Source organism: Sardina pilchardus, chromosome 21 (genome assembly GCF_963854185.1).
Source record: "Sardina pilchardus chromosome 21, fSarPil1.1, whole genome shotgun sequence".
NCBI lineage: Eukaryota > Metazoa > Chordata > Actinopteri > Clupeiformes > Clupeidae > Sardina > Sardina pilchardus.
In genome coordinates this window covers 22,007,186-22,018,041 of record NC_085014.1, presented here as the reverse complement: position 1 = coordinate 22,018,041, position 10,856 = coordinate 22,007,186, and the positions used below count along the sequence as shown (strand labels likewise).

Genomic DNA, 10,856 nt, shown 5'->3' with positions numbered 1-10,856 from the left:
TTTTTCCTGGATACAATTCTTTGAACAGCCTATGATGGTCAATAATCAGCTGTTTTAAATATACAGCAAGACCTGTGCTTACAATAGGAGCAAAAATGATGTTGCATATTTCGCATAACAATATAAATAGTTGCCAGTGTAGACTACCTGGATTAACCAAGTCTCCGAGAAGGAAAGGTAAGATCTGTAGCAAACACCACATTTGTGCTGCAGTTTGTCTGACTGCAGATGTCTTCAAATTTAGGATGACGCTGGGTTTGTTTTTGTCATTTGAATACCCATAGTCAAAGCTCACTATTCGGTCATTTAACTGCTCTAGGGACAACAGTTTTTCCTCATAAATGTACTGTCTGAGTAAGAGTTTCACCTCTAAAGGTGCAACTCCCTCAAGGACATCGTGCATTATATCAACACCCACATTTTCTGTGACATGGAAATACTTCAAAGTATTTAAACATGAATCTTGTTTGATTCCGGTCATAGATCCTTCATTTAAAGCAACATGCTGTTGGTAATTTTCTTTGTTTCGCCTTTCAATCAGATCTTCATCAAAAACATTTTGAGCCATGTTTTTATCAACTAGGCAAAAATGGCAAAACTTGTTTGCAGAAAAACTTTCCAAGTAGCCACACAGTGAGTGACACGCTAGGTTGTCACCTGTAAACAGGCACACAGTTCCATACAACAAGTGCAACTCTCCTTTCATCTCAAGCTCTAAACCATGACATTCCAAAAATCTTATATCTTCTAAAAGGGGTTCAAATATCTTACCAAAACCGTACGTTTCTCTGTCAATTGAATTGAACAAAAGGCACATGGAAAATATATTCACTGCCTTGACAATGGTTATTAACATATTTTGTTTTTGGGTACAGTTCAAGATTATTGATGACCATTTGTAATTAGTTTGCCAAATCTACGGACAGTTTCAAGGAATAAGGTAAGTGAATGGCGCCCAGGTAAGTCTGCCTTTTATCAAAAGCAAGACAATGACAAGACAATTTAGACATTAACCGATGGAAGATGTCAGTGTCTTTTCCTTCAAGAATAGGTAAGCTTCCTACAACAAAACCTGTAAGTAAGCTACCCACTCCCAATGGAGGTAAAAGCTGACACGGCTTGTTCTGGCAACCTTAGCACACCTTTAGTCTAATTACTTTTGCCAGGGAGAGAGGTAAGGTAAGTTTTGTGATCAGTTGTTAACATTTTTTTTAAAGGATAAGCTGTTTGCCATTGGTATCTGTCCATGAACTAAAATATCCTTGAATTTATGCATGTCAGTTAAAGGTATCCGAAGTGAAACAACCTGTAGCCCTGCTCTTTCACGTTGCCAAGTGCTGTTGATGGGTATCAGAGCGACAGAATTTCATGCAAGGTAGACCAAATAGAGAAACTATAGGCAAGGTCAACTGATGAGGGAATGAGAGTTTTGTTTTCATATGCCTGCATGATGCATCTGTTAGTGTCACCTGCCAGTTTGTATTTTGGTCTACCATTGCTGTCATTCTGATGCCTGTTCACAGCACTCGGCAGCCTCAAAGAACAGGGATATGGGCTGATTGACTCTGTATTTTTTTGTTTAAGTAGTCATTGATTGAAGCCATGTTTGATGTTAGGTGGAGAATGCAGTGTCCAATGGGCTCACGGGACTGGCCAGCACCGATGAGCAGCGCCTGTGGAACATCGAGACACAGCGCAACCTTGTCCTAAAGCTGTCTTCATGTAATGTAGACTAATGATTCATTTAGTGTTATTTACTGTCAACATGGTTTTGATGTTGAAAATGTGGTGTTTCTCATTAATCAAGATGACCACAACAAATGTTAACAAATATTGGTTAATTACTTAATAAAGCATTTGAATGCTTAAAAAGCTGTGTCAGCTGTGTCTTTATGCACCAGGTCATAACAACAGTAAAACACTTTTCAGAGTGAACAATGCAGATCAGTACATTTTGTAGATTTGTTGATGAGCACTGAAGGTTTCATACTGATGGTATGGTACTGAGGCAGTACAAATGAAAAATAATGACAGTTTTGTGTATGGTACACTTTTCAGAATGGACAGTGCAGATCAGTACATTTTGTAGATTTGTTAATGAGCACTGAATGTATACTCAGGTTTCAAAATGATTCCGTGGAAATAACAGTCTGTCCATTTCTAAAATTAGACAATGCAACTTGGCTTATTTTGTAGATTTGGTAAAGAACACTGAACATGAGTAAAAATGAACAATAAACAAATGAACTAGGCTAAATGTGTTAAAACGTATTCGTCATTGTCATGAATGATGTCACCACGAAGGTTACACAGGGCAGCACAAACTCTCAGAATCTTGTCAAATTTAGATGCAAGGCTAATTGGGACTGTTTTAGAGAGAACTCTAAAGTTCTTCGATCTGCGAATGACCCTTTCAACATGGACACGCACGTTGGCAATGCGTCTTGTGTTGGTTGTGTCCTCCTCTGAAAGCTGCATGGCAGTGCATGCCTTTTTTGTAAAAGCTGGCAGGACTAGCTTGACCCTTCTTTCAGTGAGGAGATCTTGAATGACAAAGCCCCTATCAGCCATGACCTCATCATTGGACGCAGCCAGGTATTCCAGAAAACCAGAATTTGCAGTGATGAACTTGTCACTGCACCTTCCTCCATATGCAGGTGATACGAACATAAGGCCACAAGGTGCAATTGCTACCAGGAACTTGATGCCATTTTGTCCATAGTAGTGGCTTTTGATTTTTTACCAGTCATTCAGAAAGGGTCCTGGTGCCCCATGCACCCCTACGAAAACTTGTTGGGAAGGCCATCACAGGTGGGATAACGGTAGCAGAGGCAGCAGAGATTATGAGACTGTCCCAGCAGCACTCACCGTTTCTGCTGCCTCTTTTAAATAAAGAAGTTAAGGCAGGGATGAGTTCCCACCCTCTCATGAAGGAAATATTCAAAAACTCCAGGGTGTGCACTCCTCCACCCAAGTGCCCAACTGGAGAAGCTAGTGGAGGATCTAGAGGCCTTGAACTTTCAATTAAAAATGGCAATATTTTATCTAGAGTGTCGTTTCATGCATATTCATTTATCCACAAAGGCAGATCTTTTTCCCCCCTCGAAGAAAGCCTCTATGTGACAATACTTTGGCAACACGGCAACTCTGAATCATAAATATGTTTATTTATTAGTATCATAAATAATATTAGTATCTTAGATCCCACAATGATCTGTGTCATGATATCGGGCAGGGATGCACACTTAGGCTATCTATATCTTGGCTTCAAATGGATTTTCCTCAATTCAGATTACTACCTTATTAATTGGTCATTGCTTGAAATTTAGCAGGCCTAAATAATGAATTGTAATTGCGTAATGAAGCATCATTATTACCCTGTCAGCACACTGACAGTTAACCTAACGCCTGGGGTCTCATTTCTGTTTAGCTGAAGGACATCTTAATGCTTCCATTCCATTCAAAGCCTTTGTGTACTTTGTTGGTTCTGATTCAGAGAAGCTCAGGCAGAAACGAGGACCCAGAAGCTGTCTGTGGCCCACATAGATGGGAAGTAACCTGCGTGCCACACTGTTCCATTTGCTTATTTTGACCAAACCCACCTGAAATCAAAGCGGCAGTTCTCCCTCTGTACTGTAAAGTACATACAGCAAATATGACACTACGTGATGTTGTACAACAGCATATCACATTAGTATTGATATGTTAATGAAATGATTATGTAGGCCTAATGGTGCTAACCTATCAACTTATTTTTGGCAAACAATGAGCCAGAATATATAAAACAAAGAAAGCAAATACATTCTAACAAATTCATACGATATAGCCTTAGGAAAACACATGTACTGTATGTGGTGAAAATTATGGAGATCAACGTCCTTTGTCACAATAACTAAAATCAATGAGCTAATAGTATAGACGATTGTATTACATCCACAGGGATCATTAGATACTGGGCTACAAGGCTGACTGACAATACAAGGTATATAACAGCATGCAGATCAGTGGTGTCCATGATGGTGTCCGAGGTCGTCAGAGCAGCAGAGGAATGTCAGTGGCTAAAATGACGAACTACAAAGTGTGTAGAGTTGCCAATAGATGCCAAAAGACTTTACTGTTTATACACCTTTATTTTTGTTTAGCACACAAAATCTCACCCAGGCAACAACGTAATGAACAGCAAGTTTGCATGAGTGCATGTAGTCCACCACATTTATGAAACTGCTTGCTTAGTACACTAGTGCCAGGTACTCTTATTCTTACAAAAGTGTAACGACTATAAATTCAGATGTTTACTATTTAAAATAATGCATGTTATGCATAATCTATGTTCAAACAATATACATTTGGCTGCCTTTAAGATGTAAAATCATATTACTGGTTTGCTACAAAACTATAAATGTCTTTCTTAGATAATGTTCCCTTAGAATAACGAACACGTACTGTAGCCTGATAAACATTGCAGCTCATTCTGTGTTCCCCCGGAGTGTTTTTCCTTTAAATGTATCACTGTAAAATAATCTTAAAGGTTTTCTTTGTAAAACAGGGCAGCAGTGATTGCACCTTTGAAAACCGGGCAGCAGTGATTGCACCTTTGTGAAATATTTTTTTAGATTTTACATAAATACATTGATTGTATGTAAAATGTACTGAGATGTTTGTTAATGCAAGACAGACAATGAAATGAACTCTACATAACATGCAGCCTATGACTGATACAAGACACAACCGTCTATCTTCAAAGGCAATGGAGGAGGTGGTCTCATATGCACTGGACTAGGGATAATCATTGATTACAGTGTAATAGAGCTAAGAGAGAACATGAGAACTTGACTAAAGGATCCTAGAGCTTCAGTATACAATTAAAGCCAGTGTTTGTTTTTTTTTCATTATTATTTTTCAGGGTTAGTAACCCCTGTTTTGATGATTATTTTTTCCTATTCTTGGACTGATTTACATTGTGAACATGTTGTGGAACTCTTCTGAGATGACAGACGACATATTTGCTCGGAGCCGTAGTACATACAATTTGCTGTGATATGAAAAGCACTTATTTGTGATGGAGTGAAATGAATGGATACCTTACAGATGTCATCACACTAGCCACCTCAGTGTGACTTATACAAGGCACTTATACAAATAGGCATTGGTTGGTTAGGATGGAGGTTTAGTTGGCGTGGGATCTGAGGCAGTTGAGTTTGGAGAGCTTCCTGATGCCGGTGGATTGGGGAATACCATTTCGTAGGTAGGGGGATCATACCCAGGGTCAGTAGACGCTGAACCGGGGGATGATAGGAACGAAGGTGCAGCAGGTCCTGGAGTCTGCTGCGGGGCACTGGGGTTGGACAGAAAATCATGGCCAACTGCCCCAGGAACGTACTGTGGTGCACTTGGAGATGAAAGAAAATCAGATGTAGGTAGCGTAGGGTACAACGGTGGTGCACTTGGCGCTGGATGTGTCACCTGGTCGTACTGTGGTGGGGGCAGTTGGTCGGTTGCGGTTGGTTGCATTGGTAGAGAAACAGCTGGGACTGGATATGCTGCTGCTGCTGCTCCTGGTTGGTTGTAGAATGGAGGCGGATGTATGGCTGGATTGGCTGCTATTGGGTGCGCTGGTGGAGGAGGACCTGGATGGGGATATTGCCTTTGTTCTGGTGGGTACAAATAATGTGGAGCTCCAGCAGCTCCCGGCTGATGAGGCTGATTATTCCACTGGGATTTGCTGCCATGGCCAAAGGGTACTGGACCTCCAGACATCCAAGGACCATGCCTGTACATCGGCAGAATAACCACAGGGAATTTGATCTCTGGGTCTGAACCATATGGAACATCAATGTAGACCTGTAACAAAAAAAAAGGTGGCAGTGTTTCAACTACAACATTCTCAGAACAACTTCACACTGTATTCTCTCTGAAAGACAACAATTGCACTCAATTTGAAACGCTACTTGTAAACATGTACCCTTCAGGGCAGTTTCCCACACATGAATTAAGCATAGCATAGCCCTGGACTAAAAGCTTGTTGCCAGTGGAGCTGCTCATAAAAGCGAATTTTAGTTTAGGAATAGGCAAAACATTTATCTGGGAAACCAGCCCTGTATGTACATAAAGGACAAGCACTGTCTCTCACAGTTATCTCGAGGAACTCTATCTCTTATCAAAGTTAGGGTACCTTTAATTTGTATTCAAGTCGGAGGACCTTGCAGAACAAAATGGTTGGGGGAAGGGATGTGGGAAGCCTCAACTCCTGGGTGACAGTTTGATGATCTTTAGAATGGATTGGAGACCCTTCCTCTTTGAATATAGTGGCTCGTTCTATTTTGGTTGATGAATGTGCAATGTATGTGATTTTCTTGTCGAGTTTATACTTGGGTTTGAGATTACGGGATGAAGAGTTGAGAATCTCAGCTTGAACGACAAGCATTTCTCCTAAAAGAGGGGGGGGGGGGGCGGGGAGAAATAATAAAATTACACACTTTGCATTGAAATATGTTATCTTCACTTTAGCAACTGCACCTCAGTTTATAGACAAAACAAATGTTTCTTTACCTGGTATGTATCCTGTCTTTTCTAGCTGAGCTTTAAAAGAAAGGCTGCCAGATGAGAATATATTCATCTTTTTGTCTTTTTCTCCGAACTGGGGTGACTGCACATAAAGACAAGAGCATAGTAGTAAGAGTACAAAATGTAACCACAGGGGAGCACTGTAGAGCAGCCAACCATTTTTACATCCATGTTCAATTATTGATCCAACTGTGCTATGCAAAACAAGGTATCAGTGAGAAAGATCAAGCTGGCAATATTAACTGAAATTGGCTTAAATTCAGGATGTATATTATTATTATAATTATTATTATGTTTTTTATGCAATAAGCTTTACTATTTTGTTCTCATCTGATTGTGACGCTCACCATAAGCTGAGCAGCGTCTCCATCTAACTTGGTTGCAAAGTTTATTTTGGCTGATGCTTTCTTTGTCACTTTCCAAGATCGCTTCATCTTGGCCTCGAGTTTGTATCTAATGTTGCCATGGCTTCCCTCAAAGGATGATGGAAAGTGCCTAGAAACCAAATGTATATTAAAGAAAGGACAAATTAGACCATACAGTAAGAGCAGAAGGACTTGCCCTGAAATGGACTTTAACATGTACTGTACAATATGTGAGTGGGGACGAGGATAGGAAGAATGAAAAGACTGTTGCATTTTCAAACTCTGAAATCTGAGCTGTTAGGGCTGCAACAATCAATTAATGATTTAATTAGTTGTTGACTAATGGACAAATGCATTTGAGAACATAATATTGACCTTTGGGAAACACTCATTTACATTTGTTCAGCATTTTCTATCCTTCTGCCAATCAAACAACTAAAAGATTCATCGGGAAAATAATTGACGGATTAATGAACTATGAAAATAATTAGTTGCAGCCATGGTAGTTGTAAATTGATACATATTGCTAATTATCTTACCCTTGAGGAATCTGTAGGCAAAATGGATACACGTGTGTCCCAGGGTTCACGTTAGTATTCTCTGTTCAGCATGAAAACAAACATGTCCTTTAGACATTTTCTTTTAGACAAAGAGGAGCCAATAAGCCTGTGTGAAATATAAACTGCAGAACAAAACAAAATGTTTTCCTTCAATCTTACAAAGCATTTAAAATAGGCGTGGGTCATCTAGTTCTCTTGTCACTTCATGTCATTCATCTGTACAATTTTCCAACATCCATAAGACCCATGGATTCATTCAAGTAAAACACATTGTCACCTTTCTTTTCTTTTTGTTTTCAGAATAACTCATTTCAGAATAACTTCTGAGCAAGGAGGCATGGATATATAAATACTGACTAGGGCTAGGTTAACTTGTTTAGCCTATTACAGACTGTCAAATCTGTTTTCAGATTTTCTGTTTATACGTTTTGTTTTTACAATTGCAACAGTGTTTTTTACAACATGGCACGGTTGACAACTTTAGAACAGTAGGGCAATGTTTCCTGAGTAGCCAACAGATGCTGGTATGTGTAGGCCTAGTTCTTTAGAATTTCCGAGCGTAAATCTGTTATGAACACTGCATACCCAAATCGTTTAGCCTATGTAATCATCGTCCCATCATTTGAAGTCAAGACAAGGGCTAATTGACATAGAAAGTTAATCTGAAATGGTGCAATCTAGTGTCTGGCGCTGACCACTCATATCACACCTTCATCTGGACTGGCTCGTGCAAACTTGCCGTTTTAGTCATGCAACATTGAACCAATGTTTAGAATTACAATAGGCTACATTTGTCTTCCGGCGGTGGGCGTAACTTAACTGTAAGCCGAGTCAATAACTAACTAACGGAATGTCCAGTGATGGTTATTCAACGTCTGATAAGACTACGTTAAGATGAAATCGTTAAGAAGGAGTAGCCTACCCGATATTCACGACAACATTCCGTCCATGACAAAAAGACAAGACATGACTGCAGTGGGCTTTGCTGGCCTTATTTCAGGCCCTCTCTTGGGTTACCAGAGTGCAGCGCGATAGCCCACAACTCTTAAAGAGGTCTCTGGCACTGCAATGCTACATCCGCAAGAAACACAAACACGACTTTAGCAGTTTGCTACAACTAAACAACCTTCAGTTACCTTACCAGCTTCTTCTGATATTAACGTTTGTTTCAATTTGAAGTATCTCTCGTGGGCTGAATATGTTCGGTCGTCATCGCCGTGTCGTTCGGTCCAGCGGACGTCTGCGTCTCCTTTGACTTTAATGAACAAATATTCTATCTTGGCTTCCTTTCCTAGCTGCAGGACCACGCGTCCTTTAACACAATCACCACAGGTGAACGTGTTCTCTTCGTTTACCGCATCATAGCTCACTGAAAAATCTTTCACAGTTCCCGGCATTGTCAATCAGTGAGGAGAGGGACGTCCCAAAACGAACATAGCGTCCTCCGACTGTTTTCGTCGGTCTGTCAGTTGGCTACTTCAACAAGCCCCTAGCGAAGAGGGTGTGCTTATAGTAGCCAACAAGCACCCCGCCGTCTCCGCCCCCAAAGGCTGCACCTAAAAACTGCACCCTGTAATGTAGCCCACAACCCTAGTAAATGCTGTGCAATCATGGCAATCACCCACACTGAATGCTTTCAATAGTTGAGGAACATTAACCTAGATGTTTCATGGGAGTCAGAGCGGCAGCCTATACGAGCAAACTAATCAGCAATGTCGAGTCAGTCACAAAATATGGCAAATTATTATCACTCCCTCCCAACACAGTAAATGTTGACGCAATGATTTTCACTTACAGTTCAACTAATCTTATCTTCACAAACAGAATGAAAAGGAACTCGTCATAGTCAACTTTTGGCCAGGCTATTGATAAGTCAGCTTGCTGACTCCAGCAAGAGAGGCAACTCTGACATAGGCTATTCGTCACTGTTTTGGACTATTGGTCAAAATAATATTTCTGTGCTCTCTGGGAAACCTACATTTGTTTTCTGATTTATCATTTATTTTAGGTGAGTCCCATGATCTTCCACCTCCAAGATTGAGAATGTGAAGATGAAAGATGACAAGATTGCAATGGCATAATCATTAATATAGCCATTATGTCCCCTCCAATATCAAGACATGTTTTATGTCATCACAATTGTTTTGCTAGTATCAGTCTGTCGTCCAAAACACAACTCACTTTTAATCACAACAGGAAAATGGCAGGCTATGCCAAATGGTTAAATAACTGAATGAGAAAGGGAGTGTGTGAGATTTCTCAGTTAAGTGGAGAAACCTACAGGAAATTGCGCATTACATTGCAGGATCTTGCACCATCCTCTCTTGAACATGTTATAATAGCTCATCCTAGACATTATTGTTGAGAACACAAATAAACATAATCATCCCATATATGTATGAATTTGAATGAATGGCAAGAAATGATCTTCATACCATGGTTGTAGGCTACTGCTGGCATTTATCTGTAGGTCACAACTCAATAAAGCATTACTTTGATGATTCTTCAAGCACTCACATAATGTCTTTGTTTGTGTCTTCATGTCCTCTTTTTGTGTTTGTTTCAATATGAAATCTGTCATCAAGAAGTCTCAAGTTCAGGCAGAGCTGGGGCGTGTACAGGGGGAACACAAAGCCAGGCTGAAAGATGCCATGGAGGAATAGGCTACAGAAAGAAGAATGGAACAGAAGTTGCAGGAGAACAATGTCAAGGAGGTCTGGGATAGAATGAAGGCCTTCACTGGCCTGAGGAAGATGTTTACTTTTGTCTTATTTTGTCCACTATATTGGCAAAAGTATTTGGTCACCTGCCTCACTCAACAACTATAATTGTTATGCTTACATTTTATTGTCCATAATTATTTATTGCTGCCTGGTCGCTAGACTTTAACCCTGCACTGTTGCATCGTTGGACTTATTTGTAGGCTACTACCACCTTGACACACCTCATGAATCACCGTACCAATCTTCAGTAGCCTACATTCATGTGAGTCATTGTTTAAGTATCTTTACTACATTATTTTTCTTTTTTGTCATGTTGATTTGTTATTTTATCGTCCTGTTTACATTATAATGTATGTTGTGTGTGGTGTGTCTGCTACTGGGACCTTGGCTTGAATCTCCCCTTGGGGATCAATAAAGTATATATTCAATTAAATTAAATTCAAAGTTGCTTTATTAGCATGACTGTAGGTACAGTGTTGCCAAAGATTAATTAATTAATCGATTATCTATCTATCAATTGGATTTTATGAAAAGCAAAACTAAATGTTCACAGGACACAAATTGTGTCCGATCTTCAGACTTTTACATGTTACACTAAAAAAGCACTCAGAGAGCGCAGACCTCCAACTGTATTGTTCTTCCTA

At 40.0% G+C, this 10,856-nt stretch overlaps 1 protein-coding gene across 1 annotated transcript; it reads right to left on the bottom strand.

Moving 5' to 3' along the window:
• Positions 1-4,121: 4,121 nt before the first annotated feature.
• Positions 4,122-8,986, bottom strand: LOC134069166 (arrestin domain-containing protein 3-like). Its single transcript, XM_062525045.1, has 6 exons — positions 8,631-8,986; positions 7,469-7,529; positions 6,912-7,059; positions 6,550-6,646; positions 6,173-6,429; positions 4,122-5,841 (listed from the first exon to the last, which is right to left on the bottom strand). Exons 1-6 carry the CDS (start codon positions 8,884-8,886, stop codon positions 5,155-5,157), a joined length of 1,506 nt encoding a protein of 501 aa, XP_062381029.1. The 5' UTR covers positions 8,887-8,986; the 3' UTR covers positions 4,122-5,154.
• Positions 8,987-10,856: the final 1,870 nt, after the last annotated feature.